This window comes from Rattus norvegicus, chromosome 1 (assembly GCF_036323735.1).
Source record: "Rattus norvegicus strain BN/NHsdMcwi chromosome 1, GRCr8, whole genome shotgun sequence".
In the NCBI taxonomy this organism is placed as follows: Eukaryota; Metazoa; Chordata; class Mammalia; order Rodentia; family Muridae; genus Rattus; species Rattus norvegicus.
In genome coordinates this window covers 209,869,481-209,892,798 of record NC_086019.1, presented here as the reverse complement: position 1 = coordinate 209,892,798, position 23,318 = coordinate 209,869,481, and the positions used below count along the sequence as shown (strand labels likewise).

Here is a 23,318-nt window from a genome sequence, read left to right as displayed (position 1 = left end):
GAACCTTCCTGGGGGCCTCCTGGGGCCTGTGGAACAAGGAATTCCCTTCTCTCCAACCCTAATAACAATCAGATGTCGCAAATGGAAAATCACAGCCCTTGCTTGCTTGGGCTGAGCAGGGAAGTTGGCGAGCAACCATGCCTGGTGCGTGAGCTTCTCCGTGAAGATGAGTCACCCTGCCCCCAGAGAAGGGGTCCTGGAAAAAGTTAGTGGCCAGGGAATGGAGCCGAAGCCTGGGTGGGTACGGAGGGAGCAGAGGGTTGGCCATGAGGGTGGGGCGCTGAGGCCTCCTGCCCTGGGCCAACTTTCTCATGACCCAAGAAGCCTGAGGGAATGCCACACTTTCCTATGGGAGTGAGCAGTGCCTAGATTGGGGGAGCTGTGCCTTGTGGGCATCTTACAGGGAGCCCAGAAATAAACCTCTCCCTGCACCTGTGCTGGAGCCTCCTCCTGCCCATGGAGAAACCTCTCTGTCCCTTGCACCAAAGGAACCTGAGAGCAGGGAGCCTTGGACGCTTGCCTGTTTGAGGCCAGCTGGCTTCCTGGGACTTTTGGGGGGAGGTGTGGGCAGGGATTTTTCTGAGATTCTAGAGGCTGAGAGAGGCTAGGCAGGCAGCAGGGAGGATGGTGACCCGGCCTCCTTCTCCGGGGCAGGCAGCTGTGTCCCAGCTGGGCCACTTGTTTACACTGGGAACCCGGGGGAGGCCTGATCCCAGCACTGGCCAAGTATAATTGCGCTTGGACACTTAAAAGGAATTGTGTGAAGTGGGCAGAGGCTGTGGAGCCCGAGGCCTTATTTGGTATGGAAATATGTTTCTTTGACAAACAAGCGTGAGGTGCTTATTAGAGGGAGCTCGTCTTACCCTGAGTGTGCAGGGTCTCTGGAGTCACTGACCTGTCCACTGGGGCTGCTGTGGGCCCACAGAAGGCCACGCCCCGTGTTCGTGAGCACCTGGGGCTTCTTTCTCTGAGCCCTGCAGACGGGTGACACTCATCTTCATCCCGAATCACAGACATGCCTGCTGGCCGAGTCCTCAGGGCAAGGGACCATAAGCTCTCTGAGGTCCTTCTCCTGAGGACATTCATCCCCTTCAGGAAGATTGCACGTTTCTAACCTAGTCACTAGGGGTGACCATTTTAGCATGAGTCCTACAAGCAACCTACAGCAGTCACCTGTGTCTTCCTGCAGAAACGGGTCTGAGGCTGTGTGCAGAGGAGGTCCAGAGGCTAGGTTCTCATAAGGGACAGTAGAGAGGACCTTGCCCTATGTGGGGGTCCCATGGCTGCCTCCAATCATTAAAGACCCTGGGAAATCACATCTTACTTTGGGGGGTTTCTTCTGGGGTGGCAGCAGGGGCTTGGATGCCTGGGAGAACTGCCCTTATTGGACCTCAAAATTTCATGCCCTTGATTGGCATTAAGCCAATAATTGTTGCCAAGTGATTGGCATCATTCATTCACTCAGTCAGGACACGAGTGTAGACTTGAGGTGAACAGACAGGGTCTAGGAGACATGCTTTTGTGCTTTCTAAACAATTATTATATTTGTATTAATTTGCCCTGTGTGGTTGCTGCAGCACTCTTGTGGAGGTCAGAAGATGACTTGAGGAAGTCAGCTCCTTCCTTCTACCATACGGGTCCAAGTGAGAGAGCCCGCAGGTCGTCAGACTTGGTGGCAAACACCTCTACCCACTGAGCCATCCTTGCTCTTAATGTTCTGTCCACATGGTTTGGAACCCCCTGTCATAGGTGTCTTCTGTCCCTTTCCAGTCAAAAGGAGACAATTTTAATTAGTTAATTTTTAGATAGAGTTTTATGTAGTCCAGGTTGTCCTCAACTGTGTATGTAGTCAAGACTAGCTTTGAATTCTCGATATTTTTATCTATACCACTGGGTGCTTGGGTTATAGGTATGCACCACTACACCCAGTGGGAAATTTATTTTTAATTGTCCTGCTTGGTCAAAGTTCATGCAGGTGGACTTGGCTGCCTGTACTTTTCTCTCTCAAGGGTTCAGGATTGGTCCCTCCCTCACTGAGGGTTCCTGGGGGCAGGTGTTTCTCAGTGTGCTTCTGTGGTTATGACTGGCCCTGCTTTAGGCTGCCAGGATGGGTATGCTGGGCTATCCCAGGAACTTCTGCAGCTGGCAGCCCAACAGAGCACTACACACTGCCTTCACACTTTGAGTGTTTATGGAGTACCTCCTGGGTACCAGGAATTAAGGACTGGATGGATGAACAAGATAGCTGGGGCCCCTGTCCTTGCAGTGTATTGAATGGGCAAGGGGGCCGGCCATAGTCAGACAGGTACCCAGGAACATGAACCTGCTAGAAAGAAGCATGTTCTTCTCTCCCAGGTCACTCTGGCTTTCCTGCGTTTGAGAGGGCGTGGCCTATCCTTCTGCAGCAAGGCTGACTACAGAAAGTGAAGAAAAGTGCAGCTCAGGAAATCCAGAAGCTTCTGTTCCCTTCTGTCCCTGTGTGGAAGACCATTGTTGTTCATTTGTCTGTCTGTCTGCCCATCCACCCACCTGTCCATTTATACATCCATCTTCCCATCCATCTCTCATCCTTCTGTCTATCTGTACACTACTGCATTTGCTATTTTTCTGTTGTTGCGACAGGACACCATGACCCAGGCAACTTACAGAAGAGAAGTTTATTTGGGCTTACAGTTCCCAAAGCTAATGTTGGGTCCATCATGGTGGAAAGCAAGCAGAGGGCATGGTGGCAGGAACAGGAAGCTTAGCGCACATCTTTAAATACAAGCATGAAGCAGAAAATGCAACTGGAAATGAAAGGAAACCTAAACTGTCAAAGCCTGCCCAATGACACACTTCCTCCAGGAAGGCCGCATCTCCTAATCCTCCCCATCAGTGCTACCAGCTGGGGGGACCGAGTTTTCAAATAACTGAGCCTAGAGGGACATTTCTTATTCAATCAATCAAACTATTATCTGCCCCCCCCACATGCATACATCTATCCATCCATGAGTCAATACATTTACTGGTACACAAATCCATCCATCCATCCATCCATCCATCCATCCATCCATCCATCTGCCCATCCATCCATCCATCCATCCATCCATCCATCCATCCATCCACCCATCTGCCCATCCATCCATTCATCCACCCATCTGCCCATCCACCTATGAATTCATTATCATCTGCGTTTGACTCAGTAAACCCCAGCAATGAAGGTTCTGAGGACAGAACTGTGGAGAACCCAGGAATGGAGGGATGTAAGCAGAAGCTTGAACCGAAAGCAAATGAACATAATTCTAACCAGGGTCTCTGCATAATGACTAAAATCATACCTGGGTTGTGTGTCTTTCGTACGGGCCAGCTAGAAATTTTAATTCACTTTATACTTTGTGTGAGGATTGGAGTCCAGACAGGTCCACTGGTGAAAACACTCCTTTTTACCTCTGGGTCTTCTACTGGTCCCCAAACAGCACTACAAACTGGGGACCATGCACGTGTTCAAATACCCAAGGGCATAAGGGGTTATTTCTCATTCAGGCCACCACACCGGCTAAGCACCAACACACACACCCTTTCCTGATCTACCCAGATGTGAGCCAACAGCCTCAGGCTCCGGCTACCATACCTTGGCAGCAATTCACTCACGGAGCCCTCTCTCTGGCACCATATTTCTCCTTCTAGGACAATTCTTGAATGATAGGCTGTCTTCTCTCATACTGTAAGATAAACCAATCCTCCCCTAGGCTTTGTCTCAGTAGTGAGAACTGTAGCCAATGCAGAGATTGGCATGAATACATTCGTGCCAGATCAAGGGAGGAAACATGTGGAACCATGGCGGCCTTGGTCCTGTGATCCCAAGAGCATACATGTCTTTCTCATTCTCAAGTTCCCTGGCTTGCTACAAGCCCCCCATGTCAGAGGACAGCTGGACCTTCCTGTCTGCAGGAGCCATGCCATCGCTGGCTGGCCTGCCACATCCCTTTATTATTATTATTATTATTATTATTATTATTATTATTATTATCATTATCATTATCATTATTATTATTATTGTGACCCTAGACTGGGATGGAAATCAGGGCCTTGTACATGCCGGACAAGCACCTAACTACTGAGCTATATCCTCGGTCAAAAGGGCACTAGAATCTTGTGGCAGCTTTGTGTTTCACAGTCACACTGGTTCACACATGGGGTCCAGCAGAAAAGCAAAAGCTGGTCTCAGAATTGTCATGCCAGAGAGATGTCTCAATGTGAAAAATGCTGCTATCAAGGCTGACCACCTGGGTTTAATCCCTGGGACTACATGGTGGGCAGGGAGAATGACTCCTGAAATCTGTCCTTGGACTTCGACAGGCACAGTGACATGTGTATACTCTATCTACCTTTAATACAAAATTAATAAATGTTAAAACATTTATAGTCAACTGACGAAGACCAACTCAGGATCCCCAGCTGCTCAGACCTGCCAAGGCCTGTGGAATCTGCGTGATCAGAGAACTCATACATATATAACATAGTCACACACATACACATACATACATAACTACATATATACATACACATACATACACACAAATTCATACATACATACACACACATACACATATACACACAAACATACACACATATATACATACGTACACATACACACATACATATATGCATATACATGCACACATACACACATGCACGCATGCACACAAGCACACTTACATACATATATGGCATACAGAGGCTGTAGCCTGGGAACAAAGAGGGTCTATTGTTCTAATGCCTTCTCAGCTCTTACAGCCTTATAGGTTAACATAAAATGGGTGCGGAAAAGCACCCTCTCTTGAGTTTCATGCAACATTTGGGTCTGAGGAGACTTGGCGCAGCCCTGCAACCTCCTCTTGGGACAGCTGCCTTAGCCTGTTTCTGACCATGGTATCCCCTGCATCTCTCTGCACATGTCACTAAGGATCAGGCTCACCCTCTGACATGCCCATGTCTTAACAAGGCTTCTAAAGGATTGTTTTTGCTATTTCCTTTTAAAATTCTGTGTGTGTGTGTTGTGTGTGTGTGCATGTGCATGCTCGCATGCATGTTTGTGTGTGTGGTGAGTGTGTATGTGCACACGCGCGTGTGTGTGTGTAGTGTGTGTGGTGTTTGTGGTGTTTGTATGTATGTGTGTGTATGTGTGTGGTGTGTGTGTGTGGTGTGTGTGTGTGGTGTGTGTGGTGTGTGTGTGTGTGTGTGTGTGTGGTGTGTGGTGTGTGTGTGGTATGTGTGTGGTGTGTGTGTGGTGTGTGGTGTGTGTGTGGTATGTGTGTGGTGTGTGTGTGGTGTGGTGTATGTGTGTGTATGTGTATGTGGTGTGTGTGTGTGTATGTGTGTGGTGTGTGTGTGGTATGTGTGTGTGTGTTGTGTGTTGTGTGTTGTGTGTGGTGTGTGTGTGGTCTGTGTGTGTATGTGTGCACGCATGTGTGGTGTGGTGTGGTGTGTGTGTGTGTGTGTGTGTGTGTGTTTGGAGATTGGACTTAGTATCTCTGTATTTATTGCTTTTTCTGCTGTGAGGGAACCTGAGAGAAACGCCTGAGGTCATTAGGGTTCATGAGCAGAGTTTCCAAACTTCCATGTTGCTATCTGTTGTTGTCTGCAAGGCTCACGATGGAGAACCACACAACTGAGTTAGGGCAACATATTGCAATGTTGTAGGTAAGTTTACCATTTTGTCCTGGCGGCATCCATAGCTCTCTGTGGGTTGCACACATCTGGTAGACGGTACTGTTCATCCCAGAAGGGCAGTCATGGTGGCTGGAGCAGTGGCTTCATTTGTAGTGCTGGGAGCCTGCAGCAGCAGCTTCCATCAGGACTGTGGACAGGAAGCAGAGAGCTAGGGCTGAAGGTGGTGACAAAAGGCCTGCCCCACACAGCCAGCATCTCCCATTTTCTAAATAACCTCCGCAAACAGCGCCACCAGCTAGAGGCAAACGGTTGAAAGGTGATCATTTACATGCAAGCCTAGTGCCCACCCTGGCCAACATTGGAGGCAGGAGTGAGTGCACCTAATAATCCACTTCTTTCCTCTCTTGTGGTCTGTGGGCGCCTTTTCCTCCAACTTTCCCTCTCACAAACATCTTTGGTTGTTACGGGTGTGAGAGATGAGCTCTGTGCTGGGCCGTTTCTGTCAACTTGACATAAGCAAGAGTCACTGCGGAAGTGGGACCCTCAACTGGGGAATTGCCTCTACTGGATTGGCCTGTGACAAGTCTGTGGGGACATTTCCTTGATAAAGGATTGACGTGGGAGGGCCTAGCCCACTGTGGGTGGGACCATCCCTAGGTAAGTGGGTCTTGGGTGTACAAGAAAGCAAGCTGAGCAAGCCAGAGGGAGCAAGCCAGTAAGCAGCACTCCTCCATCGTCTCTGCTTCAGTTCCTGCTTTGACTTCTCCGCACAACAGACTGTGATTGGGATATGGAAGCTGAATGAAACCTTTTCCTCCTGAAGTTGCTTTTGGTCAGTATTCAGCCTTTAATTCCAGCACTCAGGAGGCAGAGGCAGGTGGATTTCTGTGGGTTTGAGACCAGCCTAGTCTACAGAGAAAGTTCCAGAACAGCCACGGGTGCTGAGAAACCTTTGTCCCAATGTCTATTTTCAAGCTCATCTACTTGGTCAGCATGGTCTGACCTGTGCTTCATTCCTGCGTGTGACCCAGTGAGGTGTGGTGTGGGCCTCTGCAATGTTGATGGGGCCTCAGTTCCTTGTGACACATCTATGTGCTTTAAATCTCTTTAGGCCCCAGATAAGATGGGGCCTTCTGAGGGAAGGTCTGAGCTCTGCATTCCTGACCGCTCCTGGGAAGAGTTGGTACACATTGGTCACATCAGGAGCTCAGAGAACAAGGAAACTGGGGGCAATTGGAGTTTGCCCTGCACTCCTGGAGGTAGAGGCCACTGATTGGTGTCCGTACAAGCACAGAGCTGTCCATAGCTGGGAACAAGGTGATGTCCTTTCTAGCAGGAATAAAGATATCTGATGGTTGTTTTTTTGTTTTGTTTTGTCTAAATATAGTCTCACCATGTAGCCATGGCTGTCCTGGAACTGACTACGTAAACCAGGCTGCCCTCTGCCTTCTGAGTGCTAGGACTTAAGGTGTGTGCTGAATGAAGACGATGTGTTAAAGAGACATCTGCGCCCCATCCTTTGATCATCAGACTACTGAAATTTCTTGGGGAGTCTCATGTTCGGAAATGGAATGGCTGCAGCCTGGTGCCAGCCAGGGGGAAGACAGGAAGAGTTTGCACAGTCTGACAACTTGTCGGTCTCACAACAGAGATTGAAACCAAGATGACAATGATGGTCAGGACCAAGACAGTCCTCAATGATGATCTTCAATCCTCAACCAGGACAGTCTTGCTATGCAAACCTCCTGCCCTCTACTTAAGTCCGAGCCCTGCAAGGGCCACAAAGATGGACTTCAAGAGGCCACTGGACTCTCTGTTCCTTTTCCCAGTGTGGCCACATCCTTCCTCTGCCTTTTTTTTTTTTTTTTTTTTTTTTGCCTACTGAGGGAGGGGTGGAGCCTGGCTTGTCCAGGACCGTCAGGCCCAGGCTCTGGCTCAAACAAATTGACCAACATTGATGATGTCTTCCCACCTGCCCGGGGATCGCCTGTACTGCACAGCAGTGGTAACATGCATAGGTGGGCCACCTCTAAAGCTATTTCCAAGACAGTATTCTTCTAACGTGTGCCTCAGCTGGACAGCATGCACTCAGATAGGTACCAGTGACCTCTTTCTCTAGGACAGTGGTTTCTCAGCCCTCCTTATGCTGCGACCTTTTGATACAGTTCCTCAGGTTGTGGTAACCCCCAGCCATTAAAGTATTTTGTTGATACTTCATCACTGTGATTTTGCTGCTGTTACGAACCGTAATATAAATATCTGATATGTGGGATATTTGATATGCAACCCTGTATGGGTCGCAACTTGCAGGTTGAGAACCACTGCTCTAGGAGTCGGTGATAAGCTCAGACCTTTCTTGGAATCTCTGTCCCTACAGCTCCTAGCATGTTCAGCCTATACCAGTGTCCCTCAGGCACAGTCAGGAATCCACAACTCTGAAGCTTACCCAGCTGCCCATCCTGGCTCCCTCCTCCCCTAACTACCAGCATTCCTGCTGTGTGAAGCCTTCTGAGCTGGGCATGTGCTTGTGTGGAGGAAGAGGGTCTGACTTGATGATGATTCTTTCCCGCTGTCAGCTCCCATGCCTACTCTTCCCATACCCCCTTGGTGTCCCCTCGGTGTCCCCTCAGTGCTGTCCTGTAGCCCTTGGCACTCCTGCCTGACCCTGGAGATTCCTGTCCCTTCCTTTCTCCCTTGGCTACTACATATCAGTTAGTTCCCAACAAAATAAGCCATTTGGTGTCTCCCAGATTCCCATTGCTAGTGTCATGGGTAGAAGAACCCAAAATAGCAAGCACAGCCCAGGCTTGGCCTGGGAAGGATTTGGCTTTCCCAGGGGTCAGTCCCCAGGGACAAGGGTCAATCCTTGGGTCAGGGATGTATGAGTTTGTTCACCAACACCACTCTGGGTTCTGTGCCCAACCTAAATGTCCTTCTTACATGTAATGGTTTGTGTATGCTCAGACTAGGGAGCGACACTATTTGGTGGTAGAGCCTTGTTGGAGCAGGTGTGTCACTGTGGACATGGGCTTTAAGACCCAAGGCTGGAACTGAGTCTTCTGCTAGCAGCTTTCAGATGAAGATATAGAACTCTCAGCTCCTCTTGCGCCATGCCTGCCTGGATGCTGCCATGGTCCTGCCTTGAGAATACTGGACTGAACCTCTGAATCCATAAGCCAGTCCCAATTAAATGTTGTCCTTTATAAGACTTGCCTTGGTCATGGAGTCTGTTCACAGCAGTAAATCCCTAAGACACCACAGGTGTAGGCTAGACTATGCCTGCGGATCCATCACTCTCTATGTGAAACACAGGGACATTTGAGCCTCAGTTTCCTCAAATGTGGCAGAGGGATCATCTCTGGCTGATTCTGGGGGTAGTTTAAAGGCTTAAGTGAGACAGGGCCTTAGAGAAGGGAGTGTGCTTTCTTTTTTATTTTGCTATTACTATTAGTTTGTGAGGCAGAATCTCATATAGTCCAGCCTAGTTTTAACTCCCTGTGTAGCTGGAGATGACCTGAAACTCCTGATCCTCCTGGCACAGGCATTACAGGTGTGTGCTCCTATACCTGGTTATGTGGTCTTGAGAACCACATGGCCACATAACCACATCTTGAGATGCCAAGACGCTAACAATTGTATTCCCCAGCCCCTGTTCTATGTCTTTGCTCTCTTTTGTAGAACAAGACTGGAGCTCTTGGTAATCCTCCTGTCTCAGCCTCCAGAATGCTGGGATTACAGGCATATTCTACAATGTGACTTGAAACCATGGTTTTAGAACTCTTTGTTACTGTTTGCCCTGAGATGGATGTGAAGGGAAGGAGGTAGGGAGAATGGGTTTAGAGACTGAGGCCCCACAGGTGTGCCTCCCTTCTGTAAAATGGCAGTCCTCCATCGCTTTGGCTCGCAGTTTATGAATGTGGAATTGAGGGTCTACCAGGTATCAGGCTGTGGTTGACAAGGCAGGTGATGTGTGTTTTCTCCCGGACGATTGTAGAAACCACTTGATGCTGTTGCACTTGAAGCATCATTGAACGGTGCATAGAATAGTTCCTGGTGCTCAATAAATACACGTGTAAATAGTGGATGAATGTAATAGGCTTCTCCGCTGACATAATAAGCCAATTCAAGCCTAATTAAAATTGTAAAAGCATTTTTATTTGGGAATAGTTCCCAGGTGAGTTCATCAGTCTCAGGGGACAAGGATAGAGAAGTTGCATCGAGGCAGAAAGAGGGGGAGAGAACAGAGAAAGGGACAGGGAGGAATGGTAAACAAACTGTCTGGATTAAATAGGGAAGAGTGAAAGAGCCTCTGGGGGATGGGCTGCCAAGCCACTGGGCTGGGAGGTCTAGAGTCGAGGGTGGGGTATGCCAACCATATCCTGTACCAGGTAGTGACTGAGGGTTGCTGGGAGAACCTGGGTGCCAAGTGTGCTTTGATATGTTAAATAGGCAGCCCAGCCACTTGTTTGAAACTTAAAACAATCAACAAGATCCATTAAAGTAGCTGTTCAAATCCATGTTGGCACATGCTTGTTGTTCAGTCCAACCACAAAACCTAGCTCCACAGTGTGTGGTGCAGGAAGCCCTGGTGTGCCTGGGTAGGATGGACCAGTGGTTTGGACGTCAGCCTGTCAGGCCAGGTCATGAGGATGCTTAGGTCCCCTTGGAAGGTCCCTGCCTGTCAGCCTCCCTGGATCCCTAAAGCTTTCTTCAAGAACACTTGCCAAGCTGGGGGATGAGGGGAATTCAGGATTTGGTTCTATATTTGGAGGATTCCTTAAAACCAGGGCACTGTGGTGGGCACACTTCAAGTAACATCACAGGCAGTGTCGGGAAGCTGATGTATTTCTGACTTTCAGCCACGGTTGGCACAGACTGTAGTGCTCTTGGGAGGGAAGGTTGGCATTTGTCCGGCAAGATTCCTGCAGTGACTCTGAGAGGGACTGAGTTCAAGCCAGTGTCTCCACCAAGAGGTGGTTTCTCTACACTGCAAGACCCAAGGCCCCAGACCACAAACACACTGCTGGGAAATGCAGCTTTGTGCAGAGACAGGCTCAGTGTGTGGTACCCACAGGCTCTTGGTGCTTTATGGGAGGGAGGAGAGGACTGGATCCCAGTGTGTATCTCCTATTCTGTTTGCATGCCTAGGGCCAGGGGTAGGAGCTCAGGGAAGGGAGTTTCCAGCAAGGCCCCCTTTCTCATCTGTACCTCAAACTCCTGGTTCAGGCTGTTGAACACTTCATCTGGCTTAGCACACCGGTATCCTGCTGTGTCTACGGACAGCCCTTTGTGTCACTCTGTCAGCAGCTCACCTGCTGAACCTGTGGCTGTTGATGCTGTGGGTGGAAGGCTGAGTCTGTTGTGGGACGCTGTTCCAGTCCATCTGATGATCCAGCCTTGGGCAGGAACCATACAGAGCCCCCTACCCCAGCCTCAATTCCCTTATCAGCAACTCAGAGATGGCAGGTTCCTTGGCCCCAAGCGTGGGTAAGCAAACTGAATTCTCCTGCCTCTGTCTCCTGAATGCCGGCATTGTGACACTTCTGTGCCAAGTGAAGTCTTTTTTATTATTCAGCCTCAATCAGTTATAGCAACACAGGCTAAGAGAATCCCCAAGGACCCTATGTTAGAAATATGTTGGGCATAGCGACGCATGCCTTTGATTTCAGCAGTTGGGAAGCAGAGGTAGGTAGATTTCTGAGCTTAAGGCCTTTTGGGGGACCCACTTGAAGTTTAATAATAAAGATATCTGTGTAGTATAAAGCTATTGGCCTGCTTGCTGGGGCAGTCCCTCAGTTAATCCAGCCAAACTTAACCTGACTTCTCGATACTGTGTCCTGGCTACGAGGGCTCCTCCTTGCTTCCCTGCCCAGCTCTGTTTTCTCATCATCCTCCTCTGTCCCCCTCTTGATCCTTCTGCTAGAGCTCAACACACTGGCTCTTTATCATGCAAAAAAACCACACTCCTTACCCACCCAGTTGGTTCTGAAGGCTGCAGGACCTTACCCATAGCAGCTTACCTTTCTCTTTGGACAAGTGAGGAAGCAGCAAACATTTACATATCCTGCCAGCTTGGCTCCCGCCCAGCCCAGCAATGAACAGTTGAGAAAGAGACACCTCATGGTCAGCTGATAGAGTATGCGTGGGTTATCTGAACAGAGGCCAGTGTGGACAGCAGTGAGTCTCAGGACAGCCAGGGCTGCACAGAAAAACCCTGTCTCAACAAAAGAAAGAAAGGAAGGAAGGAAGGAAGGAAGGAAGGAAGGAAGGAAGAAAGAAAGAAAGAAAGAAAGAAAGAAAGAAAGAAAGAAAGAAAGAAAGAAAGAAAGAAAGAAGTTTGGGGTCATAAAGAAAAAAAGATCAACCACAAAGAAAAATCCAACCAAAGTGCTTGGACAAGGCAACATTGCCTCTTCATCAAGACGGGACACTTGGGAAGAGCGGACACACAGAGAAAGGAAGTACATCTGTTTTCGATTTGCTTTTTAAAAATCTTTTTAGATTTACTTATTTATTAGGTATACAATGTTCTGTACTGCACAGCCAGAAGTGGGTGCCAGATCTCATTACAGATGGTTGTGAGCCACCATGTGGTTGCTGGGAATTGAACTCAGGACCTCTGGAAGAGCAGCCAGTGCTCTTAACCTCTGAGCCATCTCTCCCAGAGTGTACATCTGGTTTTTATTCTAACTCGTGTGGGGGCTGTGTCTTTTCTCCATTGGCTAAAGTCCAACCTCACGGGCTTATTCGATTGGCTAGTCTGAAAAGAGTTGGTGCAGGGCTCCAGACCATCAGATTCCCAGAACAGTGCAGTCATTGATCTCTGTGTAAACAAAGCTTTCGCCAGGTGGGATGATTAAAATATTTGCATAAAAGTCTTACAAGGTGAGGAAGGTAAAAAGATTTTAATTCCTTGTCTTTTGTTTTGTTTTTCTAAGACAGGGTTTGTCTACATAACAGCCCTGGCCTCCCTAGAACTTACTCTGTAGACTAGGCTGGCCTTGAACTCACAGAGCTCCACCTGCCTCTGCTTCCCTTTAATTCTTTGTCTTGAACATAATAAGTTTTATAGTATTTGATAGAAAAGACTCTATCAAATTTGATGAATTGTCTTACGCTCCAGGTCCCAGTAATTACATCCCTTAAGGGCAGGCTGGATCTGGCACAGAACCTGCTGCTGGCTTGCATCTTACTGGTTCATAGGACACATCGAGAGTGACCTCTATTGCTTCTCTGAAGGGCTGTAATTATGTCCTGGGCTCTTTCTGTGGAATTCTTTTTTTCTTTTTTTTCGGAGCTGGGGACGGAACCCAGGGCCTTGCACTTGCTAGGCAAGCGCTCTACCACTGAGCTAAATCCCCAACCCCTCCTGGGCTCTTTCTGATAGAGCTGGCTGCCTTGTTGGTAACTGAGTATGAAGAGACACTAGGCCTTTGGTAGCCAATCCAGAAGGGACTCAGTATAGCTAATCACCATGGAATGGGGATGAAGAGGACCTCCCCAGAGCCGCCGTACAGAATTATGCCATAATCAGAAAATATATTTGTCTCCTGTTAATCTAGTTCCAGGCTTCTAACTCCCCTACAAGGTGGGCACAGACTTTGGTATTCATACTAAGCCCCTTCTATCATCCTTGACTTTATGCTTCTGAGGGTAGGATGTGATTGCCAGAGGGATCAGTCTGGTGTCTACAGGCTTAGGTCAACATGACTGACATCTAATTATCGGGCTTACTTAAGGGAACCTTTTTAAAAATCCTGAACAGTAAGCCCAGACTCCTAGCTTGATGAAGAAACCTTGGAACCATCAGGAAGGTGATGTGTCTTGAGAAAGCACAGAGACCCCTGTCAGGCAGCGCACCTGTGCGCCTCTTCCTTTGAGCTGTGCCTGAGTCCTGAGCTTTATAATGAACTGATAGTAGGAGATGGAGAGAAGGCTCAGTGGTTAAGAGCACTTCCTGTTCTTCTTGCTCTTGCTGAAGAGGACTTGAGTTCAGTTCCCTTTCACCCTCATCTGTAGCTCCCAAGTGTAACTCCAGGCTTAGGGATGGCTTGTCCTCCTCTGGTGATCTGATGCCCTCTGCTGGTGTCCTCAGGCACTGCACTCAGGTGCACATAGACCACTCCCCAAGGCATATGTAGTTCAATAACTTATACCAGCAGTAGTTAAATGTCTACCTTAATTCTGTGAGCCATTCTAGCTTTCTTTTCTTTGTCTTTCTTTTTTCTTTTTTTTTTTTCGGAGCTGAGGACCGAACCCAGGACCTTGCGTTTGCTAGGCAAGTGCTCTACCACTGAGCTAAATCCCCAACCCCTGTCTTTCTTTTTTAAACTTGAGAATGGGTGTGGGGGCATCCTATGTTTATAACCAATTTCTCTGAAGGTCATGAAGCCTGAGGTTTGCATGCGAGGTGGGACCATCTTGTGTGACTGAGACTTTACCTGTGGAGCGTACACTAGCAAAGGTAAACAGTGTCAGGGCACCATGGGGCATCCAGAGAGTAGACCTGTCCCTGGTCTAGCCCCATTTGTGCTATATAAGCTGGGGAGAGTAGAGTCACACATAAAAATTGGTCAGGTCCCCAGGAAGTCAGGGCTGCTCAGGACTAGCCCTGACCTGTGAGAACTTCTAGAACTGATCATCTGATGTCTGTGGACTGATGGGCTCTGTGGAACTAATTTGCATCTGTCTCGTGTGTGTGCATGCATGTGTGTGTATGTGTGTGTGTATGTGTGTGTGTATATGTGTGTGTGTGTGTGTGTGTGTGTGTGTTTTGTGGGGAGGTATGCTGGGTTCACGCCCAGGGGCACATTCATAATCATATTCATGCCGGGCAAACGCCACACTACCGAGCTACAGTACCAGCCTCTTGTCGACATTTTTTTTTTTTAAAGGTTCTTTTTTTTTTTTTTTCGGAGCTGGGGACCGAACCCAGGGCCTTGCGCTTCCTAGGCAAGCGCTCTACCACTGAGCTAAATCCCCAACCCCGACATTTTTTTTTTAATTTGAGCACTGGTCCATCCTATCTATGGAAAATTTCATCTTTAAACTTCATTTTCGGGCTGGAGAGATAGCTCAGCAGTTAAGAGCCATCAGAAGTTCTGAGTTCAAATCCCAGCAACTACATGGTGGCTCACAACCATCTGTAATGAGATCTGATGCCCTCTTCTGGTGTATCTGAAGACAGCTACAGTGTACTCATATTAAATAAATAAATAAATAAATAAATAAATAAATAAATAAATAAATAAATCTTTAAAAACCCTTTATTTTCTGTCTGAGTGTTTTGTCCGTCCGTGTGTGCATCATGTACCTAGTGCCTCCAGAGGTCGGAGGAGGCCTCGGATGTCTTGGTAGTGGGTTTACAAGTGGTTGATAGGTGAGTGCTTGGACAGCAGGTCCTCTGAAAGAGCAAGTGCTCGTAGCCATGGAGACAGCCTCCAGAAAATATCATCTCTGAAACTGAATTCGATTTATTTATTTTGTATGCATGTGTGTGCCACTGTGTGTGTGAGAGAGTAGAGGTAAGAAGGTCACTGTCAGGAGCTCTTTCTCTCCATCCTCCACATGGGATATGGGTACTGGGGTCAGCTTTAGGTTTTCAGACTGATGGCAAGTGCTTTCACCGGGGAACTACCTCAGTGGCCTGGGCTACATAAGGCTTTTACCCTGTGACCTTGTTTCTATTAAATTAGATGGGTTTTTTTTAAATACACACACACACACACACACACACACACATGTTGAAATGAAAAAAATAAATAAATTTTAAAGAGACAGAGATTACCCTTGATCCAGGCAGGAGGATTGTAAATTTGAAGTCAGCCTGGGCAACTCAGCAAGATGTGCTTGAAATAAATAAATAAATAAATAAATAAATAAATAAATAAATAAATAAATGCCATTAAATGATAAATGACTGTCAGTTTGAAAACAGGATAGTTTCAGTATCTCCAGAGGAATGGAGCGTGAGACAGTGGAGTGACCCCAGTACAGTATTGTGAGTGGCTCCACACGGCTGCTCTGGACTTGAACATGGTAAACCTTATGGCTCATGTGGCTTTTTGTTTGTTTTGTTTTATTTTGTTTTTGAGATAGGGCTTCTTTGTGTATAGCCCTTGCTGTCCTAGAACTCTAGACAAGGCTCAAACTTTTAGAGATCCTGCCTCCTGAGGGCTGGGATTAAAGGCCCTGAGCCACCACCGCTGATGTACGTGCATTAACTGCCCTCCCCAGGGAACAAACCTGTGGGGATGGGCAAAGCAGAGTCAGAGAGGAGTAGGTCTTGGGCCGAATGTGGAGGTGGCACATTTGGAACCTGGGGATTCAATCCGTGCTTGCAGCTGTGAAGAGGGTGCGTGTGGGAGGGATATAGTGACCCCAGGAGCCATCCCAAGAACCCCAGGAATACATCCAGCAAGTGTGTAAGCATGGCTTTCAGTCCAAGCTTCAAGGAAATTAACTCAGCTTGTTTCTTGGATGTGCCCAAGGTGGGTTTTTTTTCTCAGTCTCTGAAGAATATCCCATAGTGAGGCTGAAGACAGCCTCCTGAAAGTTGTCCTCTGACCTTCCCATGTGCTAGCTATGTGGTATGTCTGAACATGCCTACACTACACAGTCATATACACACATATACATATACACACAGTCATGGACATGCACATTAACATATATATACACACACACAACAACAACAATAATAAAAGAAAAAATTTAAAAAGATCCCAGTAGAGTGGCCATACTTTGATTTCAGTCTCTCAGGCCTCAAAAAATACCCCTATCTTTGGACTTCTGACCTCCCAGACTGACAGGCAACAGATAACAGCTGTCTCTGTCTCAGCTTCTCTCTCTCTCTCTCTCTCTCTCTCTCTCTCTCTCTCTCTCTCTCTCTCTCTGCTGGAATTAACTAGTAGCAGGCTGTTCCCAGATTGGTATCAATCCTGTCCCTTCTGCCTGTAGTATTGGGATTCCATGTCTGCGCAGCAACATGCTCAGTTTCAAGCTTTAGCCTATTTTCAGAGGAGAAATTTAAGATTTGTTTTTGTGGGGGATGACCTTTGTGGTCATTCTCTTGTACACAGTACTCATATGTGTCAGAGACACACAAAATGCTTGCTCAAACACTTCTGGGCTTTGAGTCACACAAAATGCTTGCTTAAACACTTCTGGGCTTTGGGTGTAGCTGGGGGTTGAGAGCTTGCTTGGCTTGTTATAAGGCACTCAAAATTAAAGCAAGCAAGCAAGCAAACTCAGTCACAGTCAGTCAGTCAGTCAGTCAGTCAGTCAGAGTCAGTCAGTCAGTCAGTCAGTCAGTCAGTCACAGTCAGTCAGTCACAGTCAGTCAGTCACAGTCAGTCAGTCACTCACTCACCCACTCACTCACCCACTCACTCACTTACTCACTCTCAGCACTCTCTAGAAAAGTCTCCTGACATTCCTAGGGCTGGGGGTGGGGGGGGGAATAGTAGTAATTTGCATTGTTTAAAAAAACTTCCTTGAGAGCCTAGCTTCTCACTCTTCTGCCCCTCCCCTCTGCAAAGAAGCGGAGCTCCACCCATTGGAGGAGGGGCTTGTTGCTTCCGCCTTCCAGCACTAGCTCTCCGTTCTCATTGGGTGTCGCTGGGAGTCATCACAGAGAGGTCGCTCCTCCTCCGGAACGCCGGGCTCTCGCTGCGGGGACCGGTCTGGCCGGTGATAGAGGTGGTATGGCGGCAGAAGCGCAGCCCCTTCTGGGCCGGGACCGAGGTGGTGGCCAGGCCCACTCTGGTGAGTGAGGTGGCACTTTCACTTTTACTTTTCTTTTTTTCTTCTTACTTTTTGAAACAGGGTCTCAAGTAGCCAGGCTGGCCTTGAACTCCAGATCCTTTTGATTTCGCCTCCCAAGTGTTGGGGTTACAGCACCACCACTCTAGATTCTTCCTCATGGGGAAACTGAGGCTTAGAGAGAGAAGCGTTCTCCAGCCCATGGTCCCCAGGCAGTAAGTGGCCGAACACCCTCTGGAACACCCTAGCTTTGGCTGCTAGGGGCTGAAGCTGGTGTCTTGAGGCCAGGGTGGCTTCCTTCCCTGTTCCGTTTAGTGTCTCAGGGTTTTCTTTCCTTTTCCTTTCCTTGGTCAGGGACATTGCTGACCAGAGAGAGTGGAGTCAGCTTCCCAGGCATCTTCATGAAGAAACCGAGGCAGAGAGAGACACACACACAGAGACACAGAGATAGGTAGAGAGAACAGAGAGAGACAGAGAACAGAGAAAGAGACAGAGAGAGACAGACAGACAGAGAGACACACACACAGAGACTGAGAAGGAAGAGGGGAGAGAGAGAGAGAGAGAGAGAGAGAGGGAGAGAGAGAGAGAGAGAGAGAGAGAGAGAGAGAGAGAGAGAGAGAGAACGCAAGCAAGCACGCCCTCCTCACCTATGACCTATTTAAGGTCACAACCCTGACTTCTGGTGTGGTCACTGCCCTGTGTGTTCTGGTCTGGTTATTTAAACTTCCCCTTTTGGACTTCCTTTCCTCTCCTATTTGGGAGCAGACTGGGTTGGCACATAGTACCAACCATAGCAGGTGGGGCACGCACCTGTCTACCCATAGTACGTGCCTTTTCATTGAATAGTGAGGTCACAGGATTGGTAATGGGAGACAGGAAGCTAGACACTGAGGTGACCACTCATCTATCCCCTTCCCTCTCTGTGTTGAGACCCCTTAACAGGAACAGGGCATATGGTTCAGGGGACACATGCTTTGCGTGATGACATCTGGGGACCTTTCTGGAGCTGCCAGTTGCTGGATGTGGGTCTTTGGCAGATTACTTAGTTCGAGTCTCAATAAAAGGGGGTAGTGACACACTGGTGGGGTAGGGGACACATTTTGAAGATCCTAAGAGAGATTCTGTGGAGTCTGGTGTGTGGGTCTTGACAGATGTCCAGGACAGCGGTGCCATGATGATTGTACATCTTGCCCCTGCAGAATGGAGAACTGACAGGGTTAGTCTCTCTGTTGAGGCGAGACTCAATGCTGGGCATTGTCACATGAGAGACTCCGTGGGAAGGCTGGGCAGTGTCGCCTGAGAAACTCTGGAGGCTCTTTGTCCACACACTGGTTTGGGTCGGGCTGTTGAGAACCCAGACAACGCTCTCTGTATTTGCATCTCCTGGGCTGTGCTGTCTACGAGAGTGGAGCTTTCAGTCTCCGGGCCAGCATCCCGTGGGTGAGAGAGTCTCTAGGCTCTGAGTTTGGCTGCTCTGTGATAAACTCTCAGAGTGGGTAGCTGTTGCTGAAGGCCTCTCCAGGGATCCCAGAGGTCGCTGTAGTTGTGTCCTGCTAAACCAGGCTCACCTGACTGGCCTCTGTCAAAGGCTTCATAGAGTGGTTCTTAGCTTATTCCTGACTGCTTAAAACAAGATGACGGTACTTATGGGCTTTGCGGACTAACTACAAAGCAGAGGACCTTTATCCGTGGGTTCTGCTGGGAAAGGTCGGGGAGGAACCTGTGCAGAAAGGTGAGGGGCTTGTCAAGGTCACACAGCAAGTGGGATAGGGATCTTGAATGACTGCGTAGAGTGAGAGAGCAGGCCTAGACCTGGCTGTCAGGGAGTAGAGGATATCGTAGGGGACACTGTCTGAGCCTCTGCTACTTTCCCTCACTTTGCCTCATTCTGACCCTGTGTGTACAGCGGAAGGCCCCTGGCCCCAATGGTTGTGGTTATAGGTATGAACAGGTAGGTGTTTGTCACCTAGAGTCATGAGCTCAGGGCAGTCTCATGACTCTCAAGTAGGAGGAAGGTTTTCTGGTAGACAACTGCAGTGAGGTCTTACGGGCTCTGGAGAGCTAGGCCTCGGCAGGGTCAAGTTCAGAATGTGTGATGTGATGGGGTACTGTGGCAAAGCAGCAGGAAAGGGAGTGGGTGGGCAGAATGAGTTACCAAGTAACAGGATGGGGTATAATATGGACTCTGAGCGTTGGGGACCCCCAGAAACCCAGGACATGCTTCCTAGAGGTTGTGACAAGTCCCCGCTGGCTACTGCAGGGTGGGAAGGATGCTGAGGTATGAGTGGAAGGGCCTTCTTCAGGCACCTGCCGCCTGGGTGAACTTGGGCAGCGGGACCCAGGATCTTACACGATAGCAGCCAGAGGCTAGATGGAAGGAGCTTTTGTGGTTCATGGCTCCATGCCCGCTCTGCCTTCCCTCTGGCATGGCTAGGCTTCCAGGCTCTCTCAGGCTGCCCTCAGCTGCTTTCTTACTGGGCCAGTCGGTTTTCAGTTCTGCCATGCTGGGAACACAGCAGTATGACTTCTCGTTCATAGCCATTCCGGGAAATTGGGAGTGCCTGCACTCACTACCCTCAGCGACTCTCTTAGAAACATTTAGGGTATCCTTAGGATAACCCTTATGGGCATATGTCTTAGGGTTTTACTGCCGTGGACACCCTGACCAAGGCAACTCTTATAACATTTAATTGAGGCTGGCTTACAGGTTCTGAGGTTCAGTCCATATCATCAAGGCAGGAACATGGCAGCATCCAGGCAGACATGGTCCAGGAGGAGCTGAGAGTTCTACATCTTCATCTGAAGGCTGCTAGCTGAATACTGGCTTCCAGGCAACTGGGGTGAGGGTCTTAAGTCCACACCCACATTGGCACACCTACTTCAACAAGGTCACACCCTGGGCCGAGCACATAAAAACCATCACAGCATACACGTGGAGAAACTGAGGTCCTGGTTGACAGGGTGTTGTAGCATGGCTAGGTGCATGCAGCAGACTGAGGTGCAACTCTGGTCATCCTCTGGGATGTACTGCCTCTGGTCTGTGAGCCCCAAGATCTGGAGCAGGTGGCTCTTTAGAGACAGAGGGCACACAGTGTAGGCAGCCCCCGGGGCTCTGTCCATGTCTGTGTGCTGGTCTTAGGGTTTCTTGCTATGATGGCTCTGTTCTTAGCAGGGCGCGGTTCCTGTGAGTGCCACGAGGCCAGATTTTTATAAAAAACAGAACTACAAACTGAGATAAGCAGGGGTTTTCACCTTGTTTCCAAGTGTGGTGTGAACTGTTGGGGTGAGCAGTCCCCTAGTTCCTCTGCTCAGGGTTATTTGGGGGCTGCTTGGTCCTGAGGAGAGGGGTTGAGGTAGGGGTAGGAGGGAGTTAGATCTAAGTGGTTATTAGTATTGGCTGGAGAGTGAGAACGAGGCCTTTGGGTCTGGCTGTAGTTCCCCCGGTTGGTCTGAAATCTTGTGCTCACTGTAGAGAGGTTACCCCATCTCACAGTGGAGGACGCTGGCTGAACAGGAGGCAGAGGTGGCATGGACTAGCAGAATGGTCAGCAGCCCCTTCTGGGAGCCCCCTTGAGCACCAGGGGCTCCCGCACCACATTTGCCTCATGGCATCCACTTGGGAACCACATAGGTGGCCACTGGCATTTACTTGACAGGGGCGACCGTACCTGCACTAGCCCAGTTAGTAGACGGGGGTGGGCTGTGAGTCCTGAGTATGAGGCCGGGATTCTGCAGGACTCATTGCCTCTGTGTCCTTGTACACATGCTGTGCCCTGGGCAGTGCAGGTGTGGACTAGAGCTGCCTCCACTCTGGGCCTGGTGTCTTTACTCATGATGTATGTGTTTCTTATCTGGTCGGGACTTTGACCTGGACCCAGACCCACTTTGAAGTAAAGGGCCTCTGGCTGCAGACAGCATCAGCCAACACCCCTCCCTCCCCCTGTGTACTCAGCCTGTAGAGGTGAGGCTGTACTGTCCCATTCCTTCACCTGCTGTGTTCCCTCTTCCTGCAGGCGCTGATCAGGAGCTCTGCATAGACCAGGCTGTGGTCTTCATTGAAGATGCCATAAAGGTGTGTGGTGGCTGCCCTCCTGACTTGGAGTCTGCCCTGTCCCTTTTTTCCTTACTGTCCTGAGCGAATGCCTCGAGTTTAGGATAGACATGATGGCAGGCACGTGGAGCCATCTCCTCTTGTCTTCTGATGGAGGCCATCTCCTTGGTGTTGGAATCATGGTCATTGGCTTAGCACATACTGAAGCCTGTCTTGGGCTACCCTGTGCCAGGTCGAGGTCCAGGAGACGTCTGCAGGGTGAATACAGATATCCTGGAGGGTGTAGCTATCCTTGCATGGAAGAGAAGAAACTCTGGGCAGAGGCAGGAAGGCATAGTCTTAGCCCGTGTCAAGGGAGCTCTCGCCACTGGGCAAGGTCTGCAGCTTGTGCTGATCTAATCCTGAGACCCAGTGAGGGGTTGCTTTGTCTCTCTGACACAGACTGGCTACCTATAGCTCACTGGATGTGTCTTGCCTCTGGGGAGATTGGAGCACTGCATTGGGCCATGTGTGGTGATACAGTCTGGGCATAGACATATGTGGACTTCTCCCATACCTATCTGTGTGTGTCACAGAGGTGACCCCACTCAAGCTCCTTTGTGTGTATCATGGGGAGACAGCGCTCATGTCCTGTGTGTACAACACTGGAAGAACCACACACCTTCCTGTGTGTGAGATTCTGGAGAGACCCAACCCAAACGTCTCTGCGTATAGCACTTGGGGACCATGTGTGCAGCATTGGCCCAGGGACCAGACTCACTGTGCTCTATTGCTTGGCCCTGGAGGGACTCTGCTCATCTCGCCCTGTGTGTGACTGTGTGGGGGAGGATCTATCATGTTTATATGCCTTTGTTTCCAGTACCGATCCATCTACCACCGCCTGGACGCTGGCTCACTGTGGCTTTACCGCTGGTATTACTCGAACGTGTGCCAACGGTAAGATTGCATCCCAGTGGAACCCACCGTGCAGGCCTGCTTGGTGGGGCTGGGCCAATCCTATGCTCTCTTGAGCTAGCCATCCTTCCAGTCCTCCTGGGCACAGGGATGACCCTTGGTCCCTCCTTCAGGGGGCAGCCAGCTGTGGCTAGACAGCTACTGCTACTGAGAGATTCCCCTTTAGGATGCTGGGTCAGCCTAGCCACTGAGTCTTGGGCAAGGCTGTGTCACCGGGCCAAGCATGGTAGCCATACCTAGGAAGTACTAGCTTCTGCCTTCCACCCCTAGACCCTGGTGCTCCTGACAGCATGCTTCCTGGTTCAACAGGCAGCATCCCCTCACCCACTGACTGCTTGCCTCCTTCCCAGAGTGCTGGGCTTCACCATTTTCCTGATCCTGGCCTTGGCTTTTGTGGAGGTCCCATCTTCCTTCACAAGGACTGCGGATGTGCGCTACCGCTCCCAGCCCTGGCAGCCACCCTGTGGCCTGACAGAGACAATTGAGGCGCTCTGCTTGCTGGTCTTCCTGGCTGACCTCTCTGTGAAGGTGAGATGGGTGGTACACAGGTCCTACCCACAGAGCTCTGAGTGTTGTCCCAAGCTTTCATTGTGTGGTCGCTAGTGAGCTTTGGCACTTTGAACAAAGGCCTGGGGTGTGGGTGCTGTCTTAGTTTGCTTACTTCTGTTTGCACACACTCATGTGCACTCCTATAAGGAGGCCTGAGACAACTTGGGGGGAGTCATTTTTCTCCATTTACCCTGTGGTTTCTGGGGATCAAACTTAGGCCTTCGAGCTGAGGAACAAGCTCCTGTACTCACTGTAGCATTTAGCTGATCCAGGCCTGGGTTCTTTCATATCTGGACCCTGTGTGAAAGCTGGATTCGGACAGTTCCACTGGGAGACTGTGGGTGGTCCC

General features: G+C 49.4%; 1 protein-coding gene across 13 annotated transcripts in view; it reads left to right on the top strand.

The window, feature by feature from the left end:
• The first annotated feature begins 17,237 nt into the window (after positions 1-17,237).
• Tpcn2 (two pore segment channel 2) overlaps positions 17,238-23,318 on the top strand; it is a 29,735-nt gene continuing 23,654 nt past the window's right edge. For 10 of the 13 annotated variants that reach the window (XR_010053038.1, XR_005486642.2, XR_005486643.2 and 7 more), the window contains exons 1-4: positions 17,238-17,418; positions 21,429-21,487; positions 22,326-22,402; positions 22,771-22,948. Coding sequence is in view for 7 of the 13 variants with exons in the window: in XM_039079208.2 (XP_038935136.1) it covers positions 17,358-17,418; positions 21,429-21,487; positions 22,326-22,402; positions 22,771-22,948 (375 nt within the window). In the remaining 6 variants the exon portion in view is untranslated. The remainder of the gene's footprint in view (positions 17,419-21,428; positions 21,488-22,325; positions 22,403-22,770; positions 22,949-23,318) is intronic. The other 3 variants (NR_174187.1, NM_001399445.1, XM_063264183.1) reach the window with 2 other exon arrangements.